The following is a 15763-nucleotide window of genomic DNA, read 5'->3' on the forward strand; positions in this document are numbered from 1 at the left end:
AGATGACTTTTGTCCATCTTTATTTTTCATGAATCCCATCTCACATAAAAACAATATAAAATTTGCGACCATGCATGATGGCAGATGTTAACTAGACTTATTGTGATCATTTAACAGTAATACAAATATCAAATTATTATGTTATACACCTGAAATTAATGTCAATTGTAACTCAATTTTAAAAAGATACTATTAAGTCTTAGTTATATGAAGCTTAATCAATTAGTTGTATTACACTTTTAGTACTGCATACTTCACTACCACATAAATTCAAACACCTCATGGATACCATTATGATTCATCTAACATACCAGACAAAATGCTTATTCATTCTTTCAACATCCTTCAGCAGCACAGCCACATAATAGATCAAGCTCATGGTCCTTACACAGCTTTCATGATTAGGCCCTAGCAAGCTTGTCTCTTCTTACACCTCCACAATATGCCCTGAATATGCCAATTTTCCACACACTGCCATGACTTTTAATACTGTATTCCCTTAGCCTGGATTTCCCCTTAGCTACTCAGCAAATTCTTGGCTTTTTTCAAAATCAGGTTTAATTGTCCCCTCTCTGTGGTGCCTCTTCATCCTTATTCTCCTTCAGATAGAATTCTCTCTTCATCTAAACCTATCCACATTTTAAGAATTTTTGGAAAAAAAGAAGAATTTTATTCATCACAATTTTCTATGTATACATCTATCTCCACCCATATTCTCAAAGGCAGGAATCAAGCCTTATTCATCTCTATAGCCTTAGCATTGTAGCACAGTACCTAGCATACTCTCAGTAAAAATTTAGTGGACTGGATATCCTTTAACAAGGTTACAGTTTAAGTACTCTTCGTCAATTGCTCAATGAATATTCAATTGTATTAAATTGACCCAATTCAGTATCAATCCAGTATTTTAACTTTATATATTATTAATCTAATCCAACCCAATTTCCTCCTCCCTGGATGATCTTCTAAATTACATCTTATACAGTAATGAAATTTTCTTCAACCAAATACAACAAGGCTGCAGGGCAAAAGAGAAAAAAATATTCTACTTCTACCATCTTTACTTAATAATCTTGTTGTATGTGTGTGTGTGAGTTGCTCACACATGTCTGAGTCTTTGTGACACCATGGACTGTAGCCCACCAAGCTCCACTGAATCTGACAAAAGAATTAGAACAAAAATAAAAAGTCATCCTGTTCCTTTGTTCCAACCATCTCATCCTCTGTAATCCCATTCTCCACCTGCCTTCAATCTTTCCCAGCATCAGGGTCTTTTCCATGATGCTCATGATGCTCAAAAAAAAAAAGACAGCTCAGGATATTCCCCACCCAAAAAAAGTTTTGTTTTATTCTGAATAAATGAGATCTTAGTGACTGATTTATTTGTGTGCTCTATTCACAAGATTGGGGGACTTCCCTGGTGGCTCAGATGGTAAAGCGTCTGTCTACAACGCAGGAAACCTGGGTTCGATCCCTGGGTCAGGAAGATCCCCTGGAGAAGGAAATGGCAATCCACTCCAGTACTATTGCCTCGAAAATCCCATGGACAGAGGAGCCTGGTAGGCTACCGTCCATAAGTCTTTTCTTCTTTAGTTTATATGCAGGTTACCTTACCTGGTATTTGTTATCTTTCTGCTTCCTACACCTAAAGAAACAACAACTTGGTACCATTGTTGGTTTCTGCTTCAGTAAGCTCAACCTCTTCCTCCAGGATAAAAATCCATGGGGCAAAGGGACTGAAATTTTTTTATAACTAAACTGCTCATCTCTCAACTGTCACTTGGAATTCTGACTGCTAGGTAGGAAGGGGTTAAAGAAGTGTGGAAACGAAAAAAATTAAATTACGCTAATCTTTTATCTCTTCTTTTACTAGCACTGACAATAAAAATGACCAGAGGGAAAAACCAAACGGCTGGCTCTCTGGTCTGCCAAGATAAGACAGAAGTCATAATAACAACCAAAAATACAACATCACAGTCAAATGCTTTTTTATTATTCAGCTGCTCAGTCGTGTCCAACTCTTAGCAACCCCATGGACTGCAGCACACTAGGCTTCCCTGTCCTTCACCATCTCCCAGAGCTTGCTCAAATTCATGTCCATCAAGTGCTGTTGCCATCCAACCATCTCATCCTCTGCCGTCCCACTCTCCTCCTGCCTTCAATCTTTCCCAGCATCAGGGTCTTTTCCAATGAGTCAACCCTTCGCATGAGGTGGCCAAAGTATTGGAGTTTCAGCTTCAGCGTCATTCCCTCCAAAGAAATCCCAGGGCTGATCTTCAGAATGGACTGGTTGGATCTCCTTGCAGTCCAAGGGACTCTCAGGAGTCTTCTCCAAAACTATAGTTCAAAAGCATCAATTCTTCGGTGCTCAGCCTTCTTTATGGTCCAACTCTCACATTCATACATGACTCCTGGAAAAACTGTAGCTTTGACTATACGAACCTTTGTCAGCAAAATAATGTCTCTGCTTTTTAATACTCTGTGTATGTTTGTCATTGCTTTTCTTCCAAGGAGAAAGCATCTTTTAATTTCATGGCTGCAGTCACCATCTGCAGTGATTTTAGAGCCCAAGAAATCAAATCTCTTACTGTTTCCATTGTTTCCCCATCTATTTGCGATGAAGTGATGGAACCAGACGCCATGATCTTACTTTTTTGAATGCTGAGTTTTAAGCCAGCTTTTTCAATCTTCTCTTTCACCTTCATCAAGAGGGTTTTTAGTTCTTCTTTGCTTTCTGCCATAAGGTGGTATCATCTGCATTATCTGAGGTTATTGATATTTCTCCCAGCAATCTTGATTCCAGCTTGTGCTTCATCCAGCCCGGCATTTTGCATGGTTTACACTCTGCAAATACGTTAAATAAGCAGGGTGACAATATACATCCTTGATGTACTCCTTTCCCAATTTTGAACCAGTCCGTTGTTCCATATCTGGTTCTAACTGTTGCTTCTTGACCTGACAGGTTTCACAGGAAGCAGGTAAGGTGGTCTGGTATTCTTATCTCTTGAAGAATTTTCCACAGTTTGTTGTGATCCACACAGTCAAAGGCTTTGGCATAGTCAATGAAGCAAAATTAGATGTTCTTATGGAATTCTCTTGTTTTTTCTATGATCCAACAGATCCCAGCAATTTGATTTCTGGTTCCTCTGCCTTTTCTAAATCCAGCTTAAACATCTGGAAGTTCTCAGTTCATGTACTGTTAAAGCCTAGCTTGGAGGATTTTGAGCATTACATATGCTTTCTAGACTATTCTTTTTTTTTAATTTAAAGAGTTTTCAGAACAAGAGAAAAAATTCTAAAAATTAGTCAAAGAGCAAATCTTAAAAAATGAGTTTCCCTTGTTATCAAACAGTTCTTTTAGATAAATTTTAAAATGTGGCTATGGAATTCTCTTCTTTGGACTGTTCTTCATAAAACTCATCACTAAAAAAAAAAAAAAACCCATCTCATGCTCAGTGTTACTTAACAGAATGTCTAAAAATACACAGAAGCTTTATAGATGGAAGCCTGACCCAATAAGAAAATTAGATAAACAAGATCCTATTGTATAGCACAGGGAACTATATTCAATATCATGCAATAAACTACAATGAAAAAATGTAAAGAATATATATAACTGAATCACTTTTATGTACACCAGAAACTTAAACAAGTCTAAATCAGCTATACTTCAATAAAAAGTATTTTAATAAAATACAATTCAAACCCCCCCCCAAAAAAAAAGAAATTGGGATTTTAAAAAATATTAACTCCACACATATGATAAGGAATTTTATGTAAGATGTTAGAATGGCAGTTCTTAGGGTATCAGGTTATCTTAAGGGAAAAAAAATAAAGGCTAATGGTTTTACTCTTATCTACTGATGAAGAGTATCATTTTAAACACAGAATAAAACTAAAAAGAAAAGATCCAGGTACTCTGTTGAAACCTAAGTAAGAATCACCAGCACCTTTAATACTGGAATTCTAGGGCAGATTGAAGCGGAGAAGGCAATGGCACCCCACTCCAGTACTCTTGCCTGGAAAATCTCATGGTCCGAGGAGCCTGGTAGGCTGCAGTCCATGGGGTCGCTAAGAGTCAGACACGACTGAGCAACTTCACTTTCACTTTTCACTTTCATGCAGTGGAGAAGGAAATGGCAACCCGCTCCAGTGTTCTTGCCTGGAGAATCCCAGGGACGGGGGAGCCTGGTGGGCTGCCGTCTATGGAGTTGCACAGAGTTGGACATGATTGAAGGAACTTAGCAGCAGCAGGGCAGATTGAAGAGTTTCTAAGTATTTATTTTACCTCCCATAAAATTAATTTTAGAAAGTTTAAAACTTTACATATTAAAATAGATGTTTCAGAATCTCTGACAACCAATTCAAAAAAAGAATTACATTCTGCTTTTCTGAATAAGAATTAAGACAACCAAAAAATATCTATCATATTTTATCTAATCCAAGTCACCAATGCTATATTTCACAACTGGGAGAACAACACTACATAACACTAAAAATCAAAGATGCCTTCAATTAAACTGTAACCAGAGACTAAGATACATCCACTCTTCGGGTGATAAACTGAGAAGGAGGAAAAAATCTTAAACTGATGAAATACTACATTTGTTAAAAGCCATACCACAACAAAAGGAAACAGGAGTAAGATTTAAGAATAAAAATGAAATACCAATTGAGCATTACATTGGCATGAAGTTACATCCCTGCACTAAACATTATTCATTCAACATTTTCTCTTCCATTACCTTTAGTTGGAAAGGATACAGCATAACGTAATAAAGCATATGCAAAGCACTTAACATCATATTTAGTAGGGAAGGAAAATAAGAAATAATGGATTAATTCCCGACAAGCAAGTGGATGTTAACAAAATACTTCTAAGATACTTCCACAGCATTTGGCACAGCCACTTACCCCAATTCAACACCTGCATAGATGTGAATTTTTTTTTTTAATTGTTATTATACCAGACTATATTAGGGTGGTAGCATTATGCATAATTTTTGTCTTTTTTACAAACTTTGGTGTTAAAATGTTATACTACTTTTGTACTTATACAAATGTGAATTTTAAAAAGAAAGCAGGCATCTGCTAAAGGAAGTGCTATTATTACATTTCAGCTTCTAATAAAATGTGTCCAAATTTAACAGTAATAGAGAAACATGCAAGGCTTCTATTTTAATGTGTCATATAATATGACGTGTTTCTAGAATACTTTTAAAAACCAGAATTTGAAGAATTATATTTAGAAGAGTATGAATGCAACTCTTAAGAACAGCCATAGAACAGACATCACCTGGGGCGCGAGTTTATGGAGCCATGCTCATTCAGGCTGCTACAGTTTTGATGGCTTGCTATAAATACAGAAAGAAGTATCACGGCAGAAGCAGGTGGAGATGAGATGGGAAAAATAAATATTCTAAAGGAAAGGAATTAAGGCTTAAGATGTCTGCTATACACAAAGCACTAGGCTACTCAACTATATATAAACTCCCCCATTTAATTCTAACAAGCTTAGAATGTAAATAAAATCTCAGTGTAAAAGACTTGGAATGAGAGGCCTTAGAAAAATTAAACAATTTGATCATCACTGCTTTTAAGTGCTGGTACTGGTTTCAAGGTCTTCCCATGTGGCTCAGCAGTCAAAAATCCTCCTGCCAATGCAGGAGACTCGAATTTGATCCTGAGCCAGGAAGATGCCCTGCAGAAGGAAAGGCAGCCCACTCCAGTATTCTTGCCTGGGAAACCCATGAACAGAGGAGCCTGACAGGCTACACACAGTCCAGGGGGTCACAAAAAGAATTGGTCTCGACTTCGCAACTAAACAACAACAAAGTAGGTTTCAAACAGTCTCTTTTTAAGAATCCACACTGTTTGAGAGGAAAAAACTGAAGCTCCCAAAGACCAAGGATTATTATCCTGAGAGCTAAATGTATCAAACTGATTTAAGGAAATTATTTTTATGCATCCTATTAAACTTTTTCTTTTGGTGTGGGGGTGGTGTTTATAAACAGGTTCATATTAGCTTCTTCTAAGGAAAAAAATGTTAATTTTCCTCAATTTAGATACTTGACTAGCACAAGATGACTAGAAATGCAATTAAAAGACATATTTACATTTAAACGAAATTCCTAAAAATGAATTAGTTGATTACTATTTAAGAAGAACCGTACCTTGTTATACATTGGATATTTCTAACTTGTAATTCATGAAAAGCCATACCTGTTTAGAAACAAGAGTCTGTAGCTTCTGAACTTCTAATTGTAATGCTTTGTTTTGGTCACTTAGAATCTAAAAGAAAGAATCTCAATTTACTGCTTTATTAGGAAAAATTAACAAAGCAACCATTTGAGTAAGTTTTTAAAAAATCAAAGCCGTATAATTACTATAAGCACTTATAAAGTGAGAGATGAATTATATACTGACCTAAGAATGCAAATCTCATGGTGGCTTCATTTTTCAGTTTCAATGAATATATTTCCAGGGTATAGGAATACAGTAATGGTATAAAGTACATGTATGATGATATCTAAAAAGTAGTCTAATTCAGTCATGTGGTTTATCCCAAATGTTTTAACACTGGGCTTAGAACCCTTTCATGTGTATTTCAAAAAGTTTGACAATTTGTCCCAATGAATTCTGGGAAACCCTGCTTTCATAAGAGAGTACTTACAGGATTACTATTAAGCAAAAAAAAAAAACAAACCACAAACTAAAAAAAAAAAAAAGCAAATCTTACTGCATGCAGAGATGTACCCATGCAATCAGAATACTTTACAATAATACTCAAGATATCTGGCCATGAACAGAAACTAACACTACATCAGCAACAGAGGCAAATAAAAACATGTCAAACTATCAACTAAAAATGTAGAGAAAAGGTTGGGGCAAAACAAATATCAAGTCTATTATAAAAACAGATAAGTCAAAATAATAGATTAAGTCCCCAAGTGAACTATAGAAATACTTTTTCAGAGTGATTATTTATAAAAAGTAGTTATTTCTACATTCATTTCAACTAAAAATTATACAAGGTTGTTCAAAGAAAGCTGAGTTGACAAGTTTAATTACACACCTTAAATTCTTCCATTTTGTTTGAAATTTCACACTGTAGCTGCTCTTCAAGCAATCGTATTTTATCATCCTTAACATGAATACTGTAAGAAAAAAAAATACTTCATTCAGAAAGCTTATATAAATTATGTACACAACTATTGGTTATTAGCAGTAATATTTTCTTCAATTCCACTTCAACGTAAGTGTATGAATGGCCTAAAGTACAGCAATACTTTAATCACCTTTTCTGCATCTTCTCCAGTTCATGTGCAGCAGCAGCCTATATTGGGAATGAGATGAGAATTTTATTATTTCTCAGGAAGCACTCAAACCTATTCTTTTACTTAATTTTACTTATTAAAGTTATATTTTATATACAGTAAATATTAATAGTAAAATGAATAGCATACATTACTGTAATAATTTTTGCTGTCTAGTATTTTTTATTTCTCACTGATCAACTTTTATCCTAGTAAAAGCTACATCCTTTTCTGATTAAATGGTAGAAGGTGAAAACAAATCAGCACATGAGTGCTATAATCAAGTCCTCCAATAATTCCCTGACAGCTCAGTGGGTAAAGAACATGCCTGCAATGCAGGAGAACCTGGTTCAATTCCTGGGTTGGGAAGATCCACTGGAGAAGGGAAGATACCTACTCCAGTATTCCTGGGCTTCCCTTCTGTGGCTTAGCTGGTAAAGAATCCACCTGCAATGCAGGAGACCTGACTTCGATCCCTGGGTTGGGAAAATCCCCTGGAGAAGGGAAAAGATATCCACTCCAGTATTCTGGCCTGGAGAATTCCATGGACTGTATAGGCCATGGGCTCGCAAAGAATTGGACATGACTGAGTGACTTTCACTTCACTCACCAATAACTCAAAAGTGATCAATTTCTTTGGACCAAATATTAATTTCAACATGAATACAGAAACATTCAGGTGAGTTGTGAGGGTCATGGTCAAACAGAAGAGGCTTTTAACAACATATCACGCAGCCAAACACAGGTAACCATTATACTTATTATCTACATGGATAAAACTAGGGCTTGTGATACCAATGAAAATAAGTATAAACAAACTGTAATTCTAAGGTAAATGCTTAAAAGCAATAAAGATCTACCTGTTCATTTGCCAGGGCCTGTAATTTTTGCACTTCAGCTTTTAATAAGAAATTCATATTCTGTATGTCCTAGAACAAAAGGAAAAATAATATTAGAATTATTTAATATAAAATTAGATTTGAAGTTGTGTAATGTCTCTCTTCTACCTAAGCAAAGGTCTCAAAGCATAAATCTCAAATTACCACTTCCTATCAGAAAGAAAACTATCAAGTCCTGTTATTTAACATATTTCCCAAATTATCGTGAATAATATCACGTGAGAAAAGGCCTTTGAACTTCTCCTCTTAGAGGGCTAAAGAGGATTTTGTAGTTTCGAAAAGAGACAATTTCCAAATGAATTCTAGAGTATTTTCCAGGCTTCACAGACATTTGTACTGATGACAAGATCAGGATAATTCAATGCCTATGAAGTATTGCAGCCATTTTTAAGAAGTACTGTACCTTAAGTTCCTCCTCTTTACTTGCTAAATGATCATGCTCATTTGCTAAAGAATCTTCAGTCTGTTTTATCTGCTTATCCTTTTCTGCAATCCTTTAAAAGGAAATAGATTTGTACAGTCAATAAACATTTAGAAGTTAAGTCACAAATGAAAGGATTAGAAGCCTCAAGTATGATCAACCTTACTTGAGTAAATTTCATATAACTGTATCTTCAATCTCTATAGACCCTTTCAGTTAGTAGTTAACTGTCACATGCATTACTACAACTTCATAAAATACATACCCCTATTTTAAAACTTGAGGTCATAGAAGTTAATAATTTAACCTCACAAGCCTGGTAATGTCAAAAGCATTTTTCAGGTCTTCTGAACTTACGTGATCCATGTCTATACAAATTATACAATACATAACAAAAAAAGAATTTTATTTTTGGCATATCACCATATAGTTAGATTGTTGTTGTTCAATGGCTCAGTCATGTCCAACTCTTTGCGACCCCATGGACTGCAGCAGGCCAGGCTTCCCTGTCCTTCACTATCTCTTGGAGTTTGCTCAAACCTGAGTCAATGATGCCATCCAACCACTCCATAGAGAGAGAGTAGGTGTAACTACTTATTAGATACAAAAACTAACTTCCACTAATCTCAGATTACAGTGATCTCGTCCACATAACTGCTAATGCCCGCAGGAAAGAGTTCTTCCAACTCTTTTTATGACAAAGACATAAAACACAGAATACACAATGCATAGGGGTAGAAGAGCTAAAGTTGTTCCAAATCTAGTTGAGAGTAATTTCTGAACAAGTTAGAACATAAAATCAATCATAAGTGTAGAATCTAACAGATACAAGTTAGTGATGACTAAGCAATTTTAAGAGAAATATAGAAGGCAGGCTTACACTTTATGTAATTCCTCTGCTAGAGCTGAAGCGGAGGTCTAAGAAAGAAAAACAGTGTCAACACAAAAGCCTTTAAGAGAAAGTTCAAAAGCTGTACAATAATCATCACAATAGGGCTTTAAAAATTAAAAGAAATAAATGTATATAAAGTTAAGGAAGTAGCTGGCTCATGATGAATGTTCACTAAATAACGGCTATTATTCTGAAAGTAAATTTGATCAACAGCTTCCAGTATTAGGGAATTAGCATCATAAGACATTTCTAATGAAATAAGTTGGCAGGCCTGAAAACTATTTAACTGACAAGCAACACGTACACAGGGGAAAAAAAAAAAGCAGCAAAGGCTATTTTTCATTTATGAGCTTCTCCTTAATAAAAATTCCTAGTAATGAAATTATATCATTTATGATTAAGTTTAACAAGTCATTTAATAAAGCCCATGTTCATCTCTACTTTTCAAAGGTACTAAGTATTTAATTTCTGATAAATCTTCTAGAACTACCTCTCAGCTATAACTTAAGATCTCAATCCAATTTGAGTTAATAATTTACATACACACAAACACCTATGTAATTCTTTCTCAATTAATTTTACACAATAGTTCCTACAAAGAAAACAATTAGGGAAAAAAACCTGTTTACAGTTTTGGGATTTTCAACTTGCCTGAACCTTAAAAATAAGCTTTTGATGTTAGAACTACTTTTCACACAGAAAAGTGACTTCTGTTCTATTATTTTTCCTACAAACAATTTTTAGAATTTTAAGTTGAAATACTGAAATTCACAGTATGTATATTACGGAAACAAGCTAACCAGTTAAGTATTTAAAAGTTTCTTCTCTTCTTAATGTTATACTATTTATATTCTAAAGCCTATGTATCTGTATCTATCTACCTACCTATCACCTTACACAACAATGATGCCAAAGAACAATAGGTTTAGTGAATATTTAATGAATACATTTAATATATAAACGGTTATTCTTGACACCGTTTGGCCAATTCCTCCTTTTTTGTGACAGGATGGTGGACATTTTTTTCTCTCCTAAGGTTAAAAACTCTCTAACCCACCTTCCCATTAGTCAGATTTGGATTTCTTTCATACTGCACTAAACATAATTATCAGAGCACTTACCACTCAGGATCAGCCACGTGATTCACTGACTAGTCACCCAACTACTAATCCAGTGCATGGCACTGCACAGGCACTCAAATTATTTACACAGCTAGGAAGTTACTAGTAATGACAAGCAATAAGAAAGCACCATTACCTGGGCTGCTATCTGGGAATGGAACTGTTGAATTTGAGCTTTCAACGCCTCATTCTGCTCCAAAATATCCTTTCAAAAACCAAAAAGGAGAGGGAAGAAGTGTGCTATTAAAAATGCCAATGTATATGAACAAAATGAGTTACAGATACATCTGTTTATCTTTTAAAGGTACTCAAGATTCCAAAGGGCTTCCCTGGTGGCTCAGAGGTTAAAGCGTCTGCCTGGAATGTGGTAGACCCGGGTTCGATCTCTGGGTGGGGAAGATCCCCTGGAGAAGGAAATGGCAACCCACTCCAATACTCTTGCCTGGAGAATCCCATGGAGGGAGGAGCCTGGTAGGCTACAATCCATGGGGTAGCAAAGAGTGGGACAGGACTGAGTGACTTCACTTAAGATTCCAAAAGGCACCATTTTAAATAACAATGATGAGGCATTCTATTCTCAGAGCTAATTTATAAAGCAGAAATTAAGAATACATTGTACTGTTCCTAATCTAATACAAAAAGCATTAGACTGTGGGTAAAGGTATCTTTGAGCACATATTCAGACCATATTGTGACAACTGCTCGAAGATTAAATTTAAATTTTTCATCCCCACTCCAAAATTAGGATAAAGAGGCTATCCTCTCTCTCCTACACAAGACACATCCAACCACTGCCCATCTTTATTATTTTTTAAAGAGGGAAAATTAGATACCTGAACTTGCATTTGTAGAGACTCTTCTTTGTTCACCCTTTTTTGCTCTGATTCCATTAACTGCATTAGTCTTTGCTCCAACTGTTGTTTTGATACCAAGGTATCTGTAAGCTTACTATGCAGACTCTGTACTTCATTTTCTTTGGCCACAAATTTACTCTGTAGATCTAACAAAACACTGCATTTTACAAAGGTTTCTTCCTTTGCCTGGTTACTGCTACTCATCTTGAGAGCAGGCTTACCTCCCCTGGAATATTCCCCTTTTGAATCTCTCCTGTGCTTTCCCACCTATATATGGCTCCCCTGAGCAGCCTATGCTTACCTTTTTTCACAGCACCTGCCACACTGTACTAATTCACCTCTTCTCCCAAAGAGTGAGCTTTTTGAGATCAGAGATTGCCTTTTCTCTATATCCAGAGCTGTGCCCAAGGCTTGACACAAAATATATAATTAATAAATGTGTTATCTGAACAGTACATGAATGTTTAAAACTGTATATCATTTCTTGAAAACATTCTTAATTTCCCCAAAGATGTTTTAGTAAGTTATTCAGTGAATTTCTTGTCAATTCCTCGTACTCTCATACCTGGAGAACAGACAAAGATGCTAAAAGCTGACAAATGTCCTGGTGTAAGATGAAATAATTAACACTTTTCTGCCTACTTCTATTCTTAGCAATAATCCCAAAACAAGAAAATGAGAAACAAAAACAGTCTTTGATGCAATTAGAAAATAAATAGAACTCCAAATGACAAGAAATTAAGATAAAACAAATGGAGAGATGATCACTGACTTGGCAAAGATGAGGAAGGGTAAAGTAAAAGCTCAAGAAAACAGAAACTCATGAGAGTTGCCTCCCCTATTCTATAAGACAAATAATTCTAAAACAGGGGAGGAAAAAACAAACAAAAACATACCACACTACCACCAAGGACACAGAGGCAAACAGAGAGAAAAACAATGTATATATGAGTGTGTTACATGGTTTTAAGAAAAGTTAAGATAATGTCACTTCTTTAACAAGACACTAATAATAGAATGGAACACAACTCAAGAAAGAACTCTTGAAAATTAAACATGTAATGGTAACATCCAGGATTAGAATCAGGAGAGCATATTTTTTACCATATTAGGAGAAGTTAAAACACCAAATTAATACCTTCAAAATTCTCTGGGGAAAACTATTTCCAACCTAGAACTCCACATCCAAACTACCCATTAAGCATTAAAGTAGAAAGACTAAAAACATTTTCAGATACTCAAAGCCTCAAGAAATGTACCTTGAGGTATATTCTTATAGAGCAACTAAAAGATATACTATTAAATGAGGGAGGAAAGCTAAAAGATGGCAATGACATAGGATCCCGAAAACAGAGTAAACAGACTAAAGGAAGTCTCAGAAGACAGCTCAGCGTCAACCTAGAAAGCAACAAGTACTGGAGCAGAAAGAATGAGGACTCCAAAGGCATAGCCTCAGGAAAAACTGAGAGCTTCACCAGTATCTAACATGTTGAGAGGCTGGGGGAAGCAGAGGTTAAGGAGTTTAACCTTAGGTAAAATTTGAAACAATAAAACAAAGATCAAGCAAATTAAAAATATAAAGCAAGTTAAAAATATAAAGGAGGAACTTCCCTAGTGGTCCAGGGGTTAAGAATCCACCTTGCAATGCAGGGGATGCAAGGTCAATCCCTGGTGGGGAACTAAGATCCCACACAGCATACCACAGAGCAGCACAACTACCGAAGCCTGCACACCACAACTAGCGTGTGTATCGCAACAGAAAGAGCCCACATGATGCAAGGAAGGTCCCGCTGCACAACCAAGACCCCAGGCAGCAAAATAAACAAATCATCATATATATATATATATATAGCAATAATTAACTTCAGGAAATTAAAAACGTTGCTCAAGAACTGTACTTTTATTTATCTTGACTCAACACTGAGTTACACAGTCATACTAATGTTAAAATCTAATGCTTTGTTGATGAAATATAACATACTAATTAAAAATAAGCTAATATAGCTTAACATAACAACAAACTTCATATATATTTTTTAAAAGCCTTCAAATATCTTAGACATATCTAAATACTGAACCAAAGGGAAATGCCTAGGGGTAAAAAATATCAGAGGAAACCAAAGGTCTAACACAGAGCCAAAACTCTGTATGATTTACTCTTGTGTTTGGAACTGTATTTTACTATAGGCTCACCACCACTTTCATGGGAAGAAGGGGGACACAGATAAAACACACTATTACAAGCTCCATTATCTCCTAAATGAATTCATCAAATTAAGAATAGTGAAAGCCAGCATTACGTAGATAGTTTTCAGTCAACTACTTGGAATGGTAATGCTCTCACCATTTTTCTCTTCACAATACAGGAATGAGTCCTTCTTGGAAAAAAAAAATTAAATAAAGAACTGATCATGGAATGAGAGAGAATAACCACAGAAATGGAACACACATAGATTCCTACTACCCTGTTTATGGACTATAATTTTATCTGCAACTTAATACCTCAGACAAAACCAGTAGAGACTTATTTTTAAAACCCTAAGAAATGTTAAGGAAATAAAAGTATTCAAAGTGTAAAAGCTATTTTTATTGAGCTATAACCAAAATGCCAATTTATACTTTCTTCACATATGGAGAAGGGCAGAAATTTTACCCAGAATTACATAGTAACTTTATATGAATATTTCTTCCCCTTACCTTGCTGAGCTGCTTCATGCTCTGCTGTCCTCTTCCTGATATAGCTCTGGACTTCTTCCCACCTCCTCTCAGCTTCTTGAAGTTGAACCTGGGGAAAGGATAAGTCAGAAAAAACACAGGATTTCAATTTACAGAAAAAAAGCATCTTCTATCTTTACTGTTGTGCCATAAAACTGCTTCTTCCAACAACTAGTCACTAGTCTCCCATATTTTAATAACATAGGCAGATGTGCTCAGCCTGATAATATGCACAGATATTATCAGTCACAGCCATTCTACCTGCCAATATACAGGATTTACAGATTAGAGATTTCAGAAACTCCTTATTTGTGCTGGTGGATCAATATAGCTGCTGCTATGTATATATCTGACCCACTTAGCTATGATGAGCTTTCCAATAATCTTCCTTCAGGTGATAGGCTTTTCAAAAGACAGGATGATATCTTTATTGCTAAATTTTAGTAGGTTCCTAAAATTCTTATTTTGAGGTATAGCACAACACTTCAATTATGACTACAATATTTAATGTCATTAATCTACTTATCCATATCCATAGAGCACAAACATCATATTTAAGAATGTCATCAGCAAATATATTAGCAAGACAAATATTTAATAAAAGTTAGGACAACAATATCACTCTCCCATAGGGACCCATGAAAACTTCAAGAAAACAAAAAGTACGCTACTTTCTACATTCAATTATCCTCAGAGCCCTTTTAACCTCTACTGCCCTGGAGAAGACTCCTGAGAGTCCATTGGACTGCAAGGAGATCCAACCAGTCCATTCTAAAGGAGATCAGTCCTGGGTGTTCTTTGGAAGGAATGATGCTAAAGCCGAAACTCCAATACTTTGGCCACCTCATGCAAAGACTTGCTGCTGCTGCTGCTAAGTCGCTTCAGTCGTGTCCGACTCTGTGTGACCCCGTAGATGGCAGCCTACCAGGCTCCTCCGTCCTTGGGATGCGAAGAGTTGACTCACTGGAAAAGACTCTGATGCTGGGAGGGATTGGGGGCAGGAGGAGAAGGGGACGACAGAGGATGAGATGGCTGGAAGGCATCACCGACTCGATGGGCGTGAGTTTGAGTGAACTCCAGGAGTTGGTGATGGACAGGGAGGCCTGGCATGCTGCGATTCATGGGGTCACAAAGAGTCGGACACGACTGGGCGACTGAACTGAACTGAACTCTGGAATTGGTATTAAGGTATACCATCTATATTGATGACTTATGTAGGAATCTATCCAATACATTTAACTTACAGAAACTGAACTGTTCAACAAATCCTCTCCTCCGTACAAGGAGGAACAGACAATTCTACTCATCACTCTACTCAATATGCACAGGCTAAAATGTGCAAGAAAAATAAGTCCACTCCTCTCTCTCAGTCAGCCTAAGCAACCCCATGCATGTCTTCTCAGTATAAGCATCTAATGGCACCAAGTGCCACTCTGGTGTCTAAAGAAACTGTGTGATTTTTTTTTTCTACTGTGGCTCAAGTGAAAGCAACTGGAGTATTACTTGGCCTCATGCTCACGCAACAGAAAATCATCTATTCCAATG

General features: G+C 36.2%; 1 protein-coding gene across 16 annotated transcripts in view; it reads right to left on the bottom strand.

The window, feature by feature from the left end:
- KTN1 (kinectin 1) overlaps positions 1-15763 on the bottom strand; it is a 111923-nt gene that overhangs the window by 41903 nt on the left and 54257 nt on the right. For all 16 annotated transcript variants that reach the window (XM_086320564.1, XM_086320558.1, XM_086320559.1 and 13 more), the window contains 9 exons: positions 14201-14288; positions 11483-11649; positions 10786-10854; positions 9517-9554; positions 8619-8709; positions 8177-8245; positions 7299-7336; positions 7076-7157; positions 6223-6291 (listed from right to left, as the gene is read on the bottom strand). In XM_086320564.1, the coding sequence (XP_086176690.1) occupies positions 6223-6291; positions 7076-7157; positions 7299-7336; positions 8177-8245; positions 8619-8709; positions 9517-9554; positions 10786-10854; positions 11483-11649; positions 14201-14288 (711 nt within the window). The remainder of the gene's footprint in view (positions 1-6222; positions 6292-7075; positions 7158-7298; positions 7337-8176; positions 8246-8618; positions 8710-9516; positions 9555-10785; positions 10855-11482; positions 11650-14200; positions 14289-15763) is intronic.

This window comes from Bos grunniens, chromosome 10, assembly GCF_055505025.1.
Source record: "Bos grunniens cultivar Pamir isolate PY7600 chromosome 10, Bosgru_T2T1.0, whole genome shotgun sequence".
Lineage (NCBI taxonomy): Eukaryota > Metazoa > Chordata > Mammalia > Artiodactyla > Bovidae > Bos > Bos grunniens.